The 19321-nt window shown below is 35.0% G+C and overlaps 1 protein-coding gene across 2 annotated transcripts in view; it reads left to right on the plus strand.

The window, feature by feature from the left end:
• Positions 1–19321, plus strand: part of eRF1 (eukaryotic release factor 1) — a 40483-nt gene that overhangs the window by 13892 nt on the left and 7270 nt on the right. For both annotated transcript variants that reach the window (XM_089644080.1, XM_089644079.1), the window contains exons 6-8: positions 685–840; positions 4962–5156; positions 6777–6924. In XM_089644080.1, coding sequence (XP_089500206.1) covers positions 685–840; positions 4962–5156; positions 6777–6924 — 499 coding nt within the window. The remainder of the gene's footprint in view (positions 1–684; positions 841–4961; positions 5157–6776; positions 6925–19321) is intronic.

The following is a 19321-nucleotide window of genomic DNA, read 5'->3' on the forward strand; positions in this document are numbered from 1 at the left end:
TTTAATTGAAATCAAGCATTTAGCTAAGAAATATGGTTTTGTGTACCGTGAAGCAATAGGTGGTGGAATACTTGTAATTCAGGTAGGATCGTGATGCGCCGAACCAACACGGAGTAACAACGCAAGACTGCGCTTACCAAGTTTGATTATCTTGATGTATGTTGATGTCAAGTGGGGCTCGCACTCCGATAATGTTCGGTAAATGTATGAATTAAAAGTCACTTTAAAACAATTACCAGAGCACACGCATACGGCGATCACTTGTTGCAAAGATTATGTTTTAACGGCGGTTATGGCGGACGTAATAATCAGTCGTTACTGGTCTCGGAACGTTTTGATATGCTTTAGATGCAGTACCTATCTTCTCACGTGTTGAGAAGACAGAAGTCGCTCAATGACTCAGCGGCGTTAGGTAAAAGTCAAGCGTGAACCTAATTAAAGGTATGAGCGCTAGTTCTGTGGTTGGCGGAAGACGAACGAAGCTACCGACGACCAAACATCGTGACGAAACAGTTTTGTATGTTCACATTTAAAAAAATGATTGATCTACTAATATACCTCCTCAATTGTTCTCCTCTGGCTGCAATCCCTCGCCGTTCGCCTCGCGTCACTCTTCCTCCAGTGTATCCACCTCTCGTATCAATTTCAATATGTCTCTAACGTATTATTTGTTGTATATTTCAGCGGTTGCAAACCAAAATCATAAAGCTGGTGGACGTGTCGTACGGAGGGGAGAACGGATTCAACCAGGCCATCGAACTGGCCGCCGAGTCGTTGCAGAATGTCAAATTCATCCAAGAGAAGAAGCTCATCGGCCGATACTTCGACGAAATCTCACAGGTGAGCCATTTCATTAGAAGTTGTTCTGTGATTTGTCAATAAATTAATCTGGCAAATGTGAAACATCGAAATTGATTTTTATCGAAGGAAGTAAAAATGAAAGTAAGTCTGTCTTTTGTCTGATCCTACAAGTGGTGCTTTCGCCCCTTTCCTTGCTAGTTCATCAGCCCGCTCGTTGCCCTCAATACCTTTATGTCCTGCTACCAGAGATGTGCTTTATTTCAAATAAATCCATTTCAAATGGAAATGCAAAATGCAAAACGGGTATTTTCCATTTTGCATTTTAAATGCTTTTCTAAAAACCATTTTGCATTTTAAATGCTTTTCTCAATGCATTTTCCATTTTAAATGCTTTTTTGCAATATTCTTCCTACTATCTCCACTCATCTTTTTTTCATAAGCCCCAAATATCAACTTCGCTAGATAATTTACATTTGTCAAGTTGCTCCCTGGTAGGAGCCCTGGCAATTGAGTGATACCATTACAAAAAATACTGAACATGGGGCCATGACGCTGTAATATTAAATGTTAGATAGCAGTTTCTATGTTTTTACGTTGGCAACATTAGTCCCGCGCAAATTTTTTGTGGTTTCATAATCTGTAGTCGTGGTGTTTTTGGATCATCATGTAATATGTTTGTTCTACATTGATGTCCATTATTAAATGACAACATTGTTTCAAAATTCTATAATTATTTTAATTGTTTGACCTGAGAAACCATTTTGCATTTTCAATGCATTTTGAAAATAGGTATTTTGCATTTGAAATGCTTTTCTAAAAACTATTTTGCATTTTGCATTATCAAATGGAAAAGTTTTGACCCATTTCCATTTTGCATTTCAAATGGTTTTGGGTACCCATTTTGCACATCTCTGACTGCTACCCAGATTAGGGTTATTTTATTGATGGTAGCGAGTTCTTTAAGAATAGTCCTGCATTCCATCACCAGTCTGGAGTTGCATCGGTTACTTCCCAGTGCCATTAGCTGCCTGGCTATCAAAACATATGCTTATGTTTTTATTCCTGTACCCAATACGTATATTCTCCTGTGCGCAGGCCAAGATGGCTTTCATCTCAGCTTGAAACACAGTACAGTGTGTTCCTAGAGGTACACTTTCTTTTAGAATAGATCCGTTGCCAATTTTAGTGAGAATGGAGGCAAATATGCTGCAGAGTTTTGGCAGCCAAGCGGGAATTTCCAACGGGTTACGAGGCTGGCCGAATGAAGCGTTGTTCCGTTTAAGAACGTCGTCCCGTTTCCGTGCAAGAGCGTCGTTCCCGTCTTGCCGTGCTTGCTACGCAAGAGTCGGTTTTTCCACCCCCAGGCGAGCCAAAAGATGATTCACATTAAAAAGTGCTTACCAATTACAAAATCTTCAAAACCCATCCAAGTCCGATCCTACCCAGAAAAGTCCCACAATCGACTGTAAACCGTTGCCCTACTTTAGCCAACTTTACTTTCTAGTTATTTCAATATGCGCTCTTTGACTGTCAATGTACGACTATTGTGGTAGTCTATTCAAAGCGTTACCGTGCCAGATTTGCCCAGATTCTATGTTATATCTATGGTGTGGAGGGTATCAGGCTGCCTTCGATACACCATGGGCAATGGATGGTTTACTTTGAATCTCTCACAAGTTTTGGCTTATTAGTAGGAATGGATCCACTGTAGTTATGGTTGCTAGATGGTCCAGATTAAAAAAACCGAACATTTTTTTTATCAAAGGGTCCCCCCTTTGATTTTTTTTGATACAATTTGTCGAAAATCAAAAGGTTCTTTGATAATCATAAACCCCTTTGTTTTTGGCCAAAACAAACAGAAAAAATTTCTGAGGGTGAACATAATGAAACACATTAAAACTTATATTTATTATTGCTATTGGCAATCATAAAGTCACTTTTTTTAGATGCTACTGCTTTAAATAATCCTTTATTGCATGAAATTGTATGTTTAAATTCAGTGCAACTGACATTTAAATTGAAAAAAAATATTTATTTATTTATTTGGTACATTATTTTGTTACAATTTATGTCTTCCAGTAATGTAATGTAGGCCTCACTGGTTGGCTTGCCCGTGCTGAGGCCTTCATTTTATAATATGAAAATCTAATCTACATATTACATTTAAAGAGAAGATAGTAAATTTGAAAAGAAAATAATAAATTTAAAATTAAAAATAAAAATAAAAATACATAATAATACATTTAAAATTAAAAAATAATACAATGAAAATAATCTTGTGTGTTTGTGAGTGATGTGTGTTTATGTTGGTTTTGTGTGTTTGTGAGTGATGTGTGTTTATGTTGGTTTTGTGTGTTACGTGTAGGTTTTATTTTTATTTTATGCTATGACATTTTGGTAATATTGTCTTTTTTGTTGTTTAATCCATTTTGTAATTTTGTGTGTGAATTTATTTTTATTTTCCTTAATTTTAATTTCAATTTTTAGACTGTTGAAAGCTTTTATAGCATGGTATTGGTAGTGTCTTTGTCCAAAGGTTGAATTTACTGTGGGAGTTTTAATGTTTTCTTTGTACGCTTGTCTAACTGGTCTGTTAGTGTTATTTTGTGTACGTTGAAATTTATTTTTTTTGTTAAAAATGTAGTTTAGTAGTGTTTTAACGTATAATTGGCGTATATCTAGTACGTCACAGCTGTTGAATATTTGGTCTGTATCAGTCAGTCTATGTTTTTTTAGTATTACCTTTAAGATCGTTTTCTGTGCGGTTTCTATGTAATTGATAGCCGAGTTTGTTGCTCCTTCCCAAGCAATTATTCCATATTCTATTATTGATTGGCAGAGTGCATAATATATTGTTTTCAATTGTTTTATTTTATATATGTTTCTTATATTTAGGAAAATGTGTATTGTTCTGAGGAGTCTATTTGTGATTTGTTTGATGTGATGTGTCCATCTAAGATTATGGTCAATTACGATTCCTAGATGCTTTATTTGTTCTGTTTTTTCTAGAGGGGGGCAATCGCAGATGTTGGTGTTTATGCATTCGTGTATTTTTATGGTGTTTGTATTGTTTTTTGGCTGTCCTGTGTTGGTTATGCTGTACGTTGTGAATTTTGTTTTCGATATGTTTAGTGTGAGTGTATTTGAGTCCTTATATAATGCGCTTTTTACGGTATTCACACCTAGTAGATTTCTTTTGTCAGTCCATGCATTACCCATTACACTAAAAACTCTTTCTACGAAGGCATTTGAGACGGGAACACTGCACACATATTGTACCATTTTCAACAGATTTGAGCAAGTCTTGCTACCTACCACCCGCCAGAATCGCTCACGGCTTTTTCTCTGTAAATTATCTCGTAGTGAGGTATATACGTCGCGTGTTTTCAAAAAACCGGACATTCTATTGTCCGGTTTCCCAAAATTTTTTAGACCTGTCAGCCGTTCAAAAAACCGTACTGTCCGGTCCAAAATCGGACATCTGGCAACCCTAACGGTAGCTCCATTTTTGCTGAATTTTCGGATTTGGCAACGGTCGAGAATCTATCGCTTTTTACGTCAACGTTTCCGACGTGTAAACAAATGACAACACAATTAAAACACAGTGTATTTTATATTGAGAGGAAGCTACAAGTCAAAAATGTGTATATTCTTGGTATACCTTACATCGTAGGTAAAGGCATTAAAATCGCTTGACAAACAGTCTAGAAGCGTTCGATTTGAAGCAAAAAACTGGTTTTTATTTATTTTTTAAATAATTTTATAAGAAAGCAAAAAAGTTAGTCAAGTGAAACTGTCACAGATAATCTTAGCTATAATAGTGTATTTTTTAAAAGTTGTTCCCTTTACGCGTTCATACATTTCTATTGAAAAAATATTTTTATTAGTAGTTTGCATTTATATTTTTTATTGAGAAATTTATATATTTATTTGTATTCTACTCAAGCGAAGCGATAGGAAAACCTTCAATTTATCTAAAGCATATTTTTTTGTATTCATAATGTACACCAATTCGTTATAAAGATTAATCAAAATAGTGATTTGGCATTAAGCTTCGCCTTAACCGTAAAATCAAAAACTTTTTCGCAGTTATCTGATTCTATCTAGATTTATGACTTCCACATATTTTATTGTAATATTTTGTTGGTTACGTGTTCCAGGACACGGGGAAGTACTGCTTTGGAGTGGAGGACACCCTCCGAGCTCTGGAGCTGGGCTCCGTGGAAACCCTCATCTGCTGGGAGAACCTCGATATCCAGAGATACGTCCTCAAGTCCCACGCCACCAGCATAGAGACCGTGCTCCACCTCACCCCCGAACAGGAAAAGGACAAATCACATTTCACAGACAAGGAGGTCAGTTCAATCCATTCACTCAAGTGAATTCATTCACATCGAATCACATCGAATGAATTCATTGATTCCATTCAACAGGTAAGTTGAATGTACCCGGTCGATTCGATTGAAGGAATTAATTCTTTCCATTCAGCTAGTCAGGACCTTAATTTAAATGAATTAATTCATTTTATGAATCACGTGAATTGATTCACCCAAAGTGTTAAGTAAGTTAATTAATTTAATAATTGAATTTATATGAAAAAAAAAGTATCGTATTGTAACATAATTCCTAGGAATAAATAACAAGATTTCATCTAACAGAAATGTTATGCAGTAATGGGCTCTTAAGAGAGCTACTTTAGTGCTCATTATCCCATAACATTGCCGTGCCAGATTCTTAAACAGTGCAAGAGGATATTTCTACTGTGTCAACTGCATAATAAAGTCAGTTCAAATGTATTTAATTTGATTCAGACTGAAATAATTTTATTTATTTAATGAATTATATGAATCCAATCGCTCAAATTGTCGAGTGAGTTAATTCATTTAATAATTTGACTTAATTTCTATGATGACTAAGTATCGTATTGTAATAACATACGTAAACGTTGCCGGGGAAAATTTCTCTCTTTTCCTGTGTCTGTCGGTAGAGGTGCATACTGCCATCGTTGCAATGTATTTTATCGATTCACTACTGAAGTGAGAATCATTTAATGAATTATTTTTTTTTTTTTTTTTTTTATTTTTTATTTCTTTTTATTTAGGAAGCAAACAGTCGTACAGTAAAAAATTATAACAATAAACATTCATATATATTATGTCGATTGATTCATTCGAAGTGTCATGTGAATTCATTCATTGAAGAATAACTTCCTGTATCAATTGATTAGTACCTGGTCAGCACTAAGTGAAGAGAATTAGATCACGAATTCCCTATGTTAACTGAATTGATTAATTTAATATATATATTTTTTTTTTACATTCCCTCAGGGCCTATGTTATCTTTAGGGATGTTTTGTGGAGGGTCTTTTTGAGGAGAGGAAGAGGTGAAGGAGAGAGGAAACACAGAAGCCGTCAAATCGTTCCACGGCCGAGTTATTGAACTTAGGAATGAGTTGTATAAGTGCCCTGTTCTCATGTGGCAACTGTGCACATGTGATCAATAAGGGATCAATGATGCTAGTTCGTCGGAGCATCTGAATATACCGTCCATATACCTGACGCCTGTGCTCTACAATAACTGTATTAATTCACACCGTCAAGTGAATCAAATCAATCTGATTCACTATGTGTGAGTTTACACTTAATATATTCTGTACTATGTTTTTTTTGGATTCTTGTTAAATCTCACTGTATCACTAAGGACGGGTTGTTTCGGAGAATTTGAACAATTATTCAAATTTCAACGTTAATTTGCGAGTTCTGTGAAAGATATTTTCAAGTTCTGTTATTATTTCAGTTCTGTCAAGCAACTAGCCTATAATGATATAATATCAGAACTTGAACAGGACTTTCACAGAACTCGCAAATTGACGTTGAAATTTGACGAATTGTTCAAATATTCTGAAACAACCGGTCCTAAGAGATGCAACATTCAATTCACCCGCAAACATAACATATAACCTTGTCAAATTGCAGAGTGGCGTAGAATTGGAGCTGGTAGAGTGTCAACCCCTCTTAGAATGGCTGGCCAACAACTACAAGGCTTTCGGCACAACCCTCGAGATCATCTCCGACAAGAGCCAGGAGGGGTCGCAGTTCGTCAGAGGGTTCGGTGGCATCGGAGGTCAGTACACACTAACTATCTATTATACCAATAATCGTGCTAGCACGCTGGGCAGATAATCCTAACTAGCGTTATTTATACCGAGTTCATTGGATGACCAACACATTGCCATAGGTTATCCCAAGTCCGGTGACTTCGAGGGGCGTTCGGGTTCATGCGTCTGCCCGCCAGTTGCGCGGCGGGCCAGATCAGGAGAGGCTGGTTGAGGGAGCCCTTCGACCTCTCCAACCGGACTCTCACGATCAAACGCCTTGCAGCGCAGAGGAGGGACGGATTCATACGCGACACACTGACCGCGATAACCTCCACACAGCATCCCACACATGATATAGGCAATATTTTATTCAGTGGAGTTAATAACGCAACGTTTTGTTGTTGATATTTCATAAATCTTTGATCTTCGGTTCGCAAATGAATACTTAGCATAATGGATTATCTGTCCAGTGATTTTGGCATCCGAGGACAACTTGACAACTTGTAGAGTTGAACTCTCATAATGGTACAGGAAAATCTTGATTTTACGACTTAAATCTTTTAGATTTTGTAATGTATCGTATTATTTGCCGTCAATTTTTCAATCTGCAGATAAAAATGTAAAATCAAGATTTGTTTGCACCCTAAAACTGTATTATTGTATTTATGATGATATTAATATTGCATATACTAACAAACCTTTTTTTTTCTTCTTTATTTTGTGCTGCTCTGGACTGGGATTCTATCTACCGAACAACTTTCTACTTGCGTATCTACCGTTTATTTATTTATTTTTCACAATCCGACATTGACCGATTTCAAACGATAATTGGTGTAACACATGGCACGGCATATATTAATGTTTTGCTCGTGTGTTTGCTGAATTTTCCATCACAATTGTTGGGTTAATCATGCATTTGAATTTATTTTTATTTTACTTGACGTCCTGTTGAAATTGTCATTGATTTTATAACTTTTGATATGTTTACAATTTGATGGCACTTATCGTTTTGAAAATTAACGGCATCTATCGTGTTGCTACATTTTGTTATTTGATGTTCATTGTTTTGCTGTGTTTTGTAATTTGATAACATTGTTATGTTACAATTTGATGGCATTCATCGTTTTGCTGTTTTGTAATTTGATAACATTGTTATGTTACAATTTGATGGCATTCATCGTTTTGCTGTTTTGTAATTTGATAACATTGTTATGTTACAATTTGATGGCATTCATCGTTTTGCTGTGTTTTGTAATTTGATAACATTGTTATGTTACAATTTGATGGCATTCATCGTTTTGGAATCTTTTACGTAATTTCGTGGCATCTATTATTTTGCTGTCTTTTGTAATTTGGTTTTGCTCTATTGTGTTGCATCATTTCCATCTTTTACAATTGGATGCCATTCATTGTTTTGCCGTCTTTTGCATTAATCATTTTGCTACCTTTCGCAATTTGATTACATCACTTTGCTATTGTTTTAACAAAATGTGACTTATTGTCTGAATCCGCTATCGCCTAACGTGGCTTTGATGCTTAAACGCATCGACATGTGACTTGAAATGGAATCCATTATCGCCTGCTGCGAATTTTGATGCCAAACAGGAATTCTCCGCTACAAGGTGGACTTTCAATCGCTACAGCTGGACGAGCCGCTGGATGACGTTGATCTCGATGATTACTAAATGACGTCGGACCACCTCCGATATGTTGTGCGATGAATGGATCTCACAAAAATTTGGCCTTTTTTTTAAAGCATAGTTTTCTAAGAGTAATCTACAACTAATTTAGGATACTAATTAAATTTAATTATGCGTGTTTGTTTATTGTGTTACGTCTGTTCTATCAGTTGTTACGTGATGTGTTACGCATTTGGGAATTTCAAAATGTTGACCCATTTGATTAATTAATTTGATTTATTCGATTCATTTGATTGAATTATTTTTTTCATTTTTTTAATTTCATCAATTGATCATTGGATTGGTTGATTCGTTTGATTAATAGATTCATTAATTAGATTGACTGATTATTTCTTTGATAATTCATTTGATTGATCGATTGATTCATTTGATTGGTTTATTCTTTAGATTAATAGATTTATTAATTTGATTGATTGATCATTTGTTTGATGATTCATTGGATTGATGATTCATTGGATTGATTGATCGATTGATTCATGTGATTGGTTTATTCGTTTGATTAATAGATTGATTAATTCGATTCACTGATCATTTGTTTAATAATTCATTTGATTGATTCATTTAATTGGTATATTCGTTTGATTAATAGATTCATTAATTTGATTGATTGATCATTTGTTTGATTGATTGATTGATTTGATCGGTTTATTTGTTTGAGTAATAGATTCATTAATTCGATTCACTGATCATTTGTTTAATAATTCATTTGATTGATTCATTTTATTGGTTTATTCGTTTGATTAATAGATTCATTAATTCAATTGACTGATAATTTGTTTGATTATTCGTTTGACTGATTGATCATTTGTTTAATGATTAATTTGATTGATTGATAATTTATTTATTGAATGGTAATTTGTTTCATTAATCATTTGTTTTATGATTATTTTGATTGATTCATTCATTCATTCATTTAATCGACAATTAATTTGATTAATTGATTAATTTTCAGTTAGTTTACTTGTTTTATTGATTGATTAATACATTGTATTGGTTCTTTTTTGTTGTTTGTTTTTGGGGTGTTATTGTATTGGTTCGTTTGATATACTAAGTTATTAATGTTACATAAACCCTCAATAGGTCCTTTTCTATATGCGTATGCATAGAGGAGAGAAAACTACATTTCTTCTAGCTAAATAATACGAGAATCTAATAAATTATTTCAACTAAACGCAACAAATGAAAATTTACAAAAAATATTTTGAAATTCCCAAAAGTGATACTTGTATAAATTTTTTCATTATTATTATTATCATTAATACTAATTTATCATTGAAAATTATTTAGATTTCTCAAATGGATACGAATAATAAATTTGTTTTGTATCTTTTGGTCTCCTTGTGATTGTGACAAAACAATTCACAAATGTTATTCTACTATTATCGCATCGTGTCCATTGAATGGTATAACAAGCGACGTGAGCGTCAGGCAAAAAGCTACCAAGTACATTTTGTACGGTCGCAAGGAGTTTTAATTTAGTGTTATAATTTTCATGATTGTAAATTTTAATAATTAGATTTATAAATATTAATATTGGTTTGAATTAAATATTTATTCTTTTATTTTGTTATGCCCTATATTAGATGATATCCATGTCTGCCGATTGTTTGGTTTACAGGAGTTAAATTTGTTAATTAATTAAACTCATAAACACAACATGAGAATCGGATACTTGTAGTTCTGCTACTTTTTACCAGAGCGATTATTTGAACTGAATACTGTCAGTATCAACTTCCATTCAGATTGGTTTTTAGCTATGTTTAATAACCATATCTGAATAGCCAGGTACTTTAAAACCTTTCTCTGCGCTTTCTCCATTTCTTTCAATCGTAACATAACCGAAATCGGGAACGACAGTCCCACAAGCTCCAGGAGGTTGTGTTTCTTAAGCCAGTAATCACCTAAAAAAAAAAAAAAAAACTTTGTTGACGTAGATAAGCAAGCTTTTACCTAGTAAATTACATTGTTTCATATATGATTACCATAGAAAATTTGTGCAAATTATGACATCGAAACTATAATTTCAAAAATTTCTCCTGTAAGCTGATATATTTGCAGATATGTTATTAAAATAGGGCAAATCCAATTTGTCTTAATTTTTAATTCAAAGTCTGAAAATGATATTTCACAAAGGCGAATATTACTAATCATGGAACTGTTATCGCGTTATTGCCTTATTGTAACGTGTTGCGTTTCCTCCTTCTTTAGCCAGAGTTTCGGACAGCATTACACAGTCCATCATCAGGGCAATTCATTGACTTATCCTGTTGCCGTTTTATAAGTTAAAAAATATATTCACACTCGTTTGAATACAGTTGACTATTCGGTTATCTAAACGTACACCCCTTACTAATAAACGTGTATTAAATTTTACACAACTGATAAACGGCAATGGTAAAATTTAAAACGCCTTTATTAAAAAAGGCTCTATGTCGATAAATTGATTTTATCTTAAAAATACTTTGTTTAATTTTAATATCGTCTTTGTGGTGTCATTACTGGTCTTAGATTATCATATTTTGATAAAGTTTTGGTTTTCAAAAATGAATACATATTATGAATTCACGCGTGAGATATCAAATTTTTCAAAACCTTTCCGCTTGCCCATTTTAATCTTGCGCTGCCTTCAGAATTTTTTTTTCTGCATTGTTATTGAAAGCAAAATGCCGCAATTCTGAAATGTATTTGTTTACCAAAAAGTTTTTTTTTTGTAAAATTGTTGTGAAAACATTCAGTAATTTTAAAAATGGCACGATTCGTTATTTGTAAATTACGTTTAATTATGTATTCGATAGCATTGAATAGAGTTAATTCATTTTTATTGTTCTGCAATCGTTTTGTTATATTTTATCCCATTTGTGCGCCTAAACATTGAACACTAAAACAACAAAATGTGAATTCATGTATTTTTGGCTTGATTTCAAAAATATATTAAAGTTTTATGATACATAGGGTGTGCCTGTCAGGTTAGGAACTTTTTTCGGTCGTAATTTATAAATAATGTGGAATTCTTACATTGTTTTGAAGGATATTAGAGAATTCTCTCGGTATTTTTTAGGGATATTGGTGAATTCTCTCAGTATTTTTAGGAATATAGGAGAATTCTCTCATTTATTTTTGGGATATTGGATTATTCTTTTGGTATTTTTAGGGATATTGAAGAATTCTTTCGGTATTTTTAGGGATATTGGAGAATTCTCTCTGTATTTTTAGGGATATTTGAAAATTCTGTTGGTATTTTTAAGGATATTGTAGAATTCTCTCTGTATTTTTAGGGATATTGGAGAATTCTCTCTGTATTTCTAGGGATATTTGAGAATTCTATCGGTATTTTTAAGGATATTGTCGAACTTTCACTGTGTTTTTAAGGATAGTGAGGAATTGTGGAAATTATCAGGATGTCGGGAATGATCGCGGAATTTTTAAGGATGTTATAGAATTTTTATTGACAATGTCTGGGAACTCGCGCGGTGTTTTAGGGATATTTTGGAAATCTCACGTTACAGTGTCAGGGAAGTAAATGATATCTGGACGGACTGGGCAGTATTTGGTCAAATGGGATAGTGGATGAAGTAAAGAAAAGGATACTTAGATTGTGCCATTGCACGGAGCAAGTGTCAGATGAGAGAATAGTGTTTGTATTGCAATAGTGGTGCAGCGAAAGTCATAAACTTTTGAAAAACTAAATTTGTCACGTCAATCAAAACTAGGACATGTATCTGAATCATTTGCTGACTAGAACCCAATTACCAGGCCCTCCCAATCTTCCTTCCTTTCTATTCCCTTCTCCCTTCCATTCCCTTCCCTATTTCCCCAAAGTTGGGGGTGCCATGGCAATAACCGGTTCCAGTAGATGACATTATATTTTTTACGAATTATTTCAAACAAGAAAAAAATGCGCACAATTAAAAAAAAAAGAAATTATTGCAAACGGAGTTCAAATTCACGTTCAAACAATTTGACTATCGAACTGTTTTTTTTTTTTTTTAAATTCACTCAATTATATTTTTTTTGATGTTATTAATATTTTGTCTTTTTTTTTTTCATGAGAGACGTCCATCTTTATTTTGTAAGCGAAAGTTTCAAATCTGAAATGAATTGTTTACTCGAGCAGATGGCGTCTCGGAAAAACAATTGTGAGCACACGAGATTACGATGGAACAGTTAGCTCTGGCGTAGTGAAATTTACACTGTATGGAAATTTGACCAAATTCCGACGTGCCGAGAATCGGCGACTGAAAATTACGACATTGATGTAATTAAAAAAAATGTTCTTTAAAAAAGATTCAATAATATCATCTTGACTAATTAAATGCAGATGATCTGTTGATCAAACGGTGAGCGTTAGGGTGTTGAAATTTGCACACCTTTTAGAATTAGAATCTGATGACATCAAATAACTTAATCCTAGTTTCAAAATTTATATTGCAGACTTTTTAACATTTTTACGTTACAACAATTTCGTAGAATTGCAGATAACTTGGATCATGGCGTAATATTGTTTTTGTCGAGTCGTTCAACCACTTTATCCAAGTACCAAATGTCCAATATTCGAAGGTTCAAATATCTTGGTAACGTTTCACCATACTTTTGGACGAAGGTTCGTACAATGGCAAACGTCGCCCACATTTTGTAATCTCTTCGGCGACGCCATTCTCCCGATGCCAGTCGGGCGAGGTTGTTCCCACCCACGTCGTCGAAACCTATGGCGTCATTTGTGTCGCACATTTTGCAACAACGCGTGTGATTAGATCAATGCTAGGAACAAAACAGTCGACAAAGAAAGCAGCTACATCAACTGTTTGGTTATGAAAGCGTTCTAGGTTTGACGTTTCGAGAATTTAACAATGATTGTCGGGGACGCGGGTTTCGTTATTTCGGTTGTGACGTGTACCGACTCTGCGCGACAAGTTGTTTGCGATATAAGTACGCAACGTGAGTAACTAACCGATAGGCACACTGTAAACACAAACTATATTGTACAATGAATTTATATTTTGAACAAAAATTTTTTTTTTCTTGGTTTGAAAAAAGAACACAATTAATTTATTCATAGTGATGTATGTAATAAAAACATGCAAACCGGTTTCAGCAGCACTGCATTTATCAGGGCAGTTAAGTTTGTGTCTACCCCGACGAATGCACGATTTCGGCGAAACTAGAAGGTATACGGCAAATTGCAAACTGGTTTCGACGAAAGCTTTTCTTTGTCAGGACAGTTCAGCTTATATCTACTATTCCAACGAATGTATGGTTTCGCTGAAACCGATTTGCATTTTATTAAAATAAAAGTGTTGTTACAAGAAGAAGTTATTAGTAACGTGTTTCCATTGTCTTTTAACCCAAGATTCAGATTGTCTCGCGTTGCGCATTTACCCTGATGATGGGCATCGCTAGGCTGTCTGAAACGTCCGATAAACACATTTTTACCAATATCGGGTTTGTAACGGATCCTTGGTTGTGTCCGTCGGAATTACGGCTTAACAACGTCCGATAACCGTTGAATCTAATAGATCCTTGGTTCCGTCCGTCAGACTACGGCCAACAACGTCCAATAACCAATGGATCTAATAGATCATTGGTTCCGACGTCGGAACTACGGCTTAACAATGTCCGATAACCGTTGGATCTAATAGATCCTTGGTTTCGTCCGTTGGAACTACGGCCAACATCGTCCGATAACTAATGGATCTAATAGATCCTTGGTTTCGTCCGTCGGAACTACGGCCAACAACGTCCGATAACCAATGGATCTAATAGATCCTTGGTTCCGACGTCGGAACTACGGCCAACAACGTCCGATAACCGATAGATCTAATGGATCCTTGGTTCCGTCCGTCGGAACTACGGCTTAACAACGTCCGATAACCGATGGATCTATTGCACTGCCTCATTTGGGGAACGTTGTTTGGCAGGACAAATGGGGGAAAGGATAAATGGAAACTACAGAACAAGAACAACACTTATTCAGACCTGGTCAATATAGTAACACATTTTTTTTCAATTTCCAAATGACAAGGATTTCTTTGCAGACTTCCAGCGGGGTAACTATCCAGTGACCGATCGAAACTAGATTTTCAGCCGAAACTGAAATTTCCATACGGTGAACTTCTGCTCCTGTTCTGGTGTCGTTTGAAATCGAAACCAAAACTTATTTAAAGGAAAATTGTTTATTGGCCAAGAAACTCGTTTATTGGCCAAAAACGAAACTTTGGTCTGTCACTATAACTAACAAACCATTTATAAATCCAGTTTTTTTTGCATCTAAAAAATCTGCAATAGCTACGCCAGCGACTGCAAAGTAATCCGTGTCAAACTGTACAGAGGTATCAATTTAGCAGTCACCCATCCAAGTACAGACTTCTACAAATAACTAACTTTTAGTTTTCTTTATTTACTTCACATCAGGTTTCAAAGGGTATAATTTTTTTTGATTTTCCGTTGAATTACTATATTTTTTCGAAGTGGCGTTATCTCTTCTCAGGGGTGGCAAAATTGTCGTCAATCGACGGCGTGCATCATTATGCCTTAATCAAGTTACAAATTGATAGATTCTAATGCAGTTTCGCAATAATCGCATTCAAAACTAAATTACATTTAGTTTGTAACGAAAATACCAAATCAAAAATTTAATATAGATTGTATTGTTAACGGACAGACCTCGGGGGAATTAAACAAACAAAATAATTATATGTTATTACCCTTGTTTGAGTGTTACTCTCTTAACCTAACCTAACTCAACAAATTACTATTGAATGCATTTTGCTGATGCGCTGATATCTGATTTCTCAGTAACTTTAACACTAATTGAGTTGTTTTAAATTTAATATAAGTTAATCCTTTTTCTCTCAATCCAACGGAGCTTTAAATTCGTTTATATTAGTAGAATGGATGACATGTTGTGGAAATTTGTTCCATGCTTCCACTGCTCTATGTTTGTAGAATGGATGACATGTTGTGGAAGTTTGTTCCATGCTTCCACTACTCTATGTTTGTAGAATGGATGACATGTTGTGGAAGTTTGTTCCATGCTTCCACTACTCTATGTTTGTAGAATGGATGACATGTTGTGGAAGTTTGTTCCATGCTTCCACCGCTCTTATGTTAGTAGAATGGATGACATGTTGTGGAAGTTTGTTCCATGCTTCCACTGCTCTATGTTAGTAGAATGGATGACATGTTGTGGAAGTTTGTTCCATGCTTCCACTGCTCTATGTTTGTAGAATGGACGACATGTTGTGGAAGTTTGTTCCATGCTTCCACTACTCTATGTTTGTAGAATGGATGACATGTTGTGGAAGTTTGTTCCATGCTTCCACTACTCTATGTTTGTAGAATGGATGACATGTTGTGGAAGTTTGTTCCATGCTTCCACTACTCTATGTTTGTAGAATGGATGACATGTTGTGGAAATTTGTTTAAAAAAAAATCTGTTGGGATGGGTTAGGTTAAGTATGATGATGTAACTACACAAAAAACTTGCAGTTTTTTTTCCAATTTATTTTACATCTGTATTACAAATTAAGTGTGGATATTATGAATGTAAACTGTACGTACTGTTTTATTGAAGTTTGATTTTGTCGACATGAAACATGTACTGATTGCTATCATATAGACCAAATTCATGATTCAACTACCAAAATTGTGGTAAATTGTTGCAAAAGAACTGTCAAATCTTTGTAAATGATTAAATCAAGCTATTATTTATGCTACATTTGGTAAGAACTGTCAAATCTTTGTAAATGGTTAAATCAAGCTATTATTTATGCTTCATTCGGTAAGAACTGTCAAATCTTTGTAAATCAAGCTATTATTTATGCTACATTTGGTAAGAACTGTCGTATCTTTGTAAATGATTAAAACAAGCCATTATTTACATTTTTTACTGGAACAACTTTTTCTTTAGTTCTGTTTCATATTCCGTTCAATGATTATTTACACTCAGTTTGGCATAAAACTATCAAAACACGTAGTTAATTGTTAAAACAACCAATTGTTTACACTATATTTGGCATAAAACTACCAAAATCCTAGTAAATTATTTAAACAACCAATTATTTACACTCCATTTGGAATAAAACCATCAAAATATCAGTAAATTGTTCAAACAACCAATTCTCTGTGCTATATTTGGTAAACACTACCAGAATCTAGGTTACAACCAATTGTCTGTTACAAATTATCCAGTCGAATGATGGCTAACTATGTTTAGGTCACTCTAAACCTAAAACCAGGTGGAAGATTTTTTGGAATTTATTTTGTAATTCCCACAAACAGCTCAATTATAATAATACATACAAATATAAGATAAACTATGAAGTATAGTTGGATGTGTTGTCTTTTAACTGCAGTAAGCTGTTTATATAAATGAGCGCGGTCATATCCAAAACCTAATGCCAGGAAATCTCTATCGCTCGAGGCATTTATTTTGTAAATACCTCGTCGCTCAAGTGCTTATTTGGTATATTAAATGTGTATATACAGGGTTTTCCAATAAGAGGTGTTATTTTGATATTCAATCGTAAAAGATCAATGGTTTTGTTGCTTGTGTGGCACGTAGCGCCGTCTTGTTGAAAGTAAACGTTGTCCAGATCAATACCATCCAATTCCGGCCATAAAAAATCATTAATCATCTCTCGATAGCGCAATCCATTCACCGTAACTGTTGCTCCAGCCTCATTTTCGAAAAAGTAAGGTCCAATGACTGCGCCGGACCATAAACCGCACCAAACAGTCACACGTTGAGGATAGAGAGGCTTTTCAACAATAACTCTTGGGTTTTCCGAGCCCCAGATGCGACAATTTTGCTTGTTGACGAAGCCACCGAGGTGGAAATGGGCCTCATCACTCAAGATGTTTTGCATTTGATTCACTCAAGTGAATTTTAATAATTTCAATGCGTTGTCGAAGCGTGTATCTTTCCATTTTTATTAATGGCGTAGTTTCTTCTTGTCAAATGTCAAAAAATGACAGCTTCAAAAGTAACATCTACCGAAATAGCGGGCTATTCAAAATAACACCTCTTATTGGAAAACCCTGTATAATGCATTAAAATCTTAGTAAATCTTTGTTAAAACAAGCAATTATTTATACTCTATTTGGTGCATACTACGAAAAACATAGTTTGTAAATTGTTAAAAACCATTTGGTATAAGTACAATCTTTTGTTATAATGTAATTTATTCCCTGGGGTCTGTCTGTATCATTTATAGATTTAGAGAACTCGGTACATATTTATTAATAACACGGTTTGCTGCATATTTGCTGACGAATTATATATTTACCAAGCTTTTTTTAACGTCGTTTGTCTGTATTTGTTTACGGCGCACCCCTCATTGCCTTTCGTACATTCCCGTTGGAAAACACCTGGCCCTTAAATAAATTTTCTTCAACTGTGAACTTTTTCTAGTGACGCCACAACTTTTCACTTGAAATGTCATTTAAATCACAATATTCGTAGCCTCGAAATATCCATTTAATTGAGGTTAATGGGAATGAAAAGAGATGAAGGAGCGGAAGGTTGGGAGATGCCTGGCTATTCAGGTCTGATCACTAAACACGACTGAAACCATCACAAGCTGTTGAATTGAACTGTTGAATTTGGCAGCCACCTCTGGCCTGGAGCTCCAAGATACTTGAATGAAACCCGTGACTCTGCAGAAACGGGCAGTCCGTTTGAAAGATTCTCTTATCTTAACAAACGGACTGCAATTTTTAGACATTAAGTGGAAGTGCTGACCTTGTTCTACCGGTATTTTTATGGAAGATGCTCGGAGGAACTAGTGTCATTGATCCCTTCGGCACCGGTTTAAACGCGCCCCTCACATTCGTACACGGTTGACGTTTACGACTCGCCCTCGAGTTCAACTGTTTGGTTGTGGATCAATTTGCCGACTTCTGTGTTTCTTTCCTCCTAATAAGATCTTTAAGAGATCTTCCTTTCCTCAAAAGACTCTCCACACCACATCCCCAATGATGACAAAGGCCCTGAGGGAAATTGTTTTCATCAAGGTCTCTTGTGTGGAGTTAATTTTAAAAAAGCAATGTTTACTGAGAGCATCGACCAACTGTCGTAAAAGTGACACAATATTGTTTCCTTTTCTTATTTTCAATCGTCCAATCAGAAATGATTGTTTAAATTTGGAACGAAGTTGTTCGACCTTCGATAAGAGATGGCATCAGAAAGACAAAGACAGAGCTTTTGGCAATCTCGTAGTTCCCAATATGGTATTTAACTTCCAAGAAGTCTGAGCCTTCTCTCACAAAGGTTTCTTCATTCTGTTGATATTTTCAGCAGCGATCAGGTCCTTTTTATCACAGGGATACGGCAAGTCAATTCAAATATCTCGGCGACTATAGCCATTATTGTTAACATTCAGTCAACCAACACGGCATCACTTGTGTCAAGACATTTTATAAGCGTGTGCTTAAGATGCTAGGAATAAAACAGTCGACGAAGAATTACGAGATGTAAAAATTACCGCTACAGGTGACCGCAACTGTTTGGTTGTAGCGAGTTTGTAAAGGCAGACAATTTGACAATTCAGCGCTGATTGGTGGCGGCGCGTGTCTCGTGATTTCAGTAGCGACGAGTCGTTTGTGACGTGAGTACACAATGCTGTATCGGATACTTGCGTATCGCTGTGTAATGTGTAATTTTATTACATCATCGATTTGAAAAGTTAAATTTTACGGCAGTTTGAACAATTTGTATGTTCTGGAA

This window comes from Hesperophylax consimilis, chromosome 20, assembly GCF_061612785.1.
Source record: "Hesperophylax consimilis isolate HC1 chromosome 20, BYU_Hcon_1.0, whole genome shotgun sequence".
Taxonomy (NCBI): Eukaryota; Metazoa; Arthropoda; class Insecta; order Trichoptera; family Limnephilidae; genus Hesperophylax; species Hesperophylax consimilis.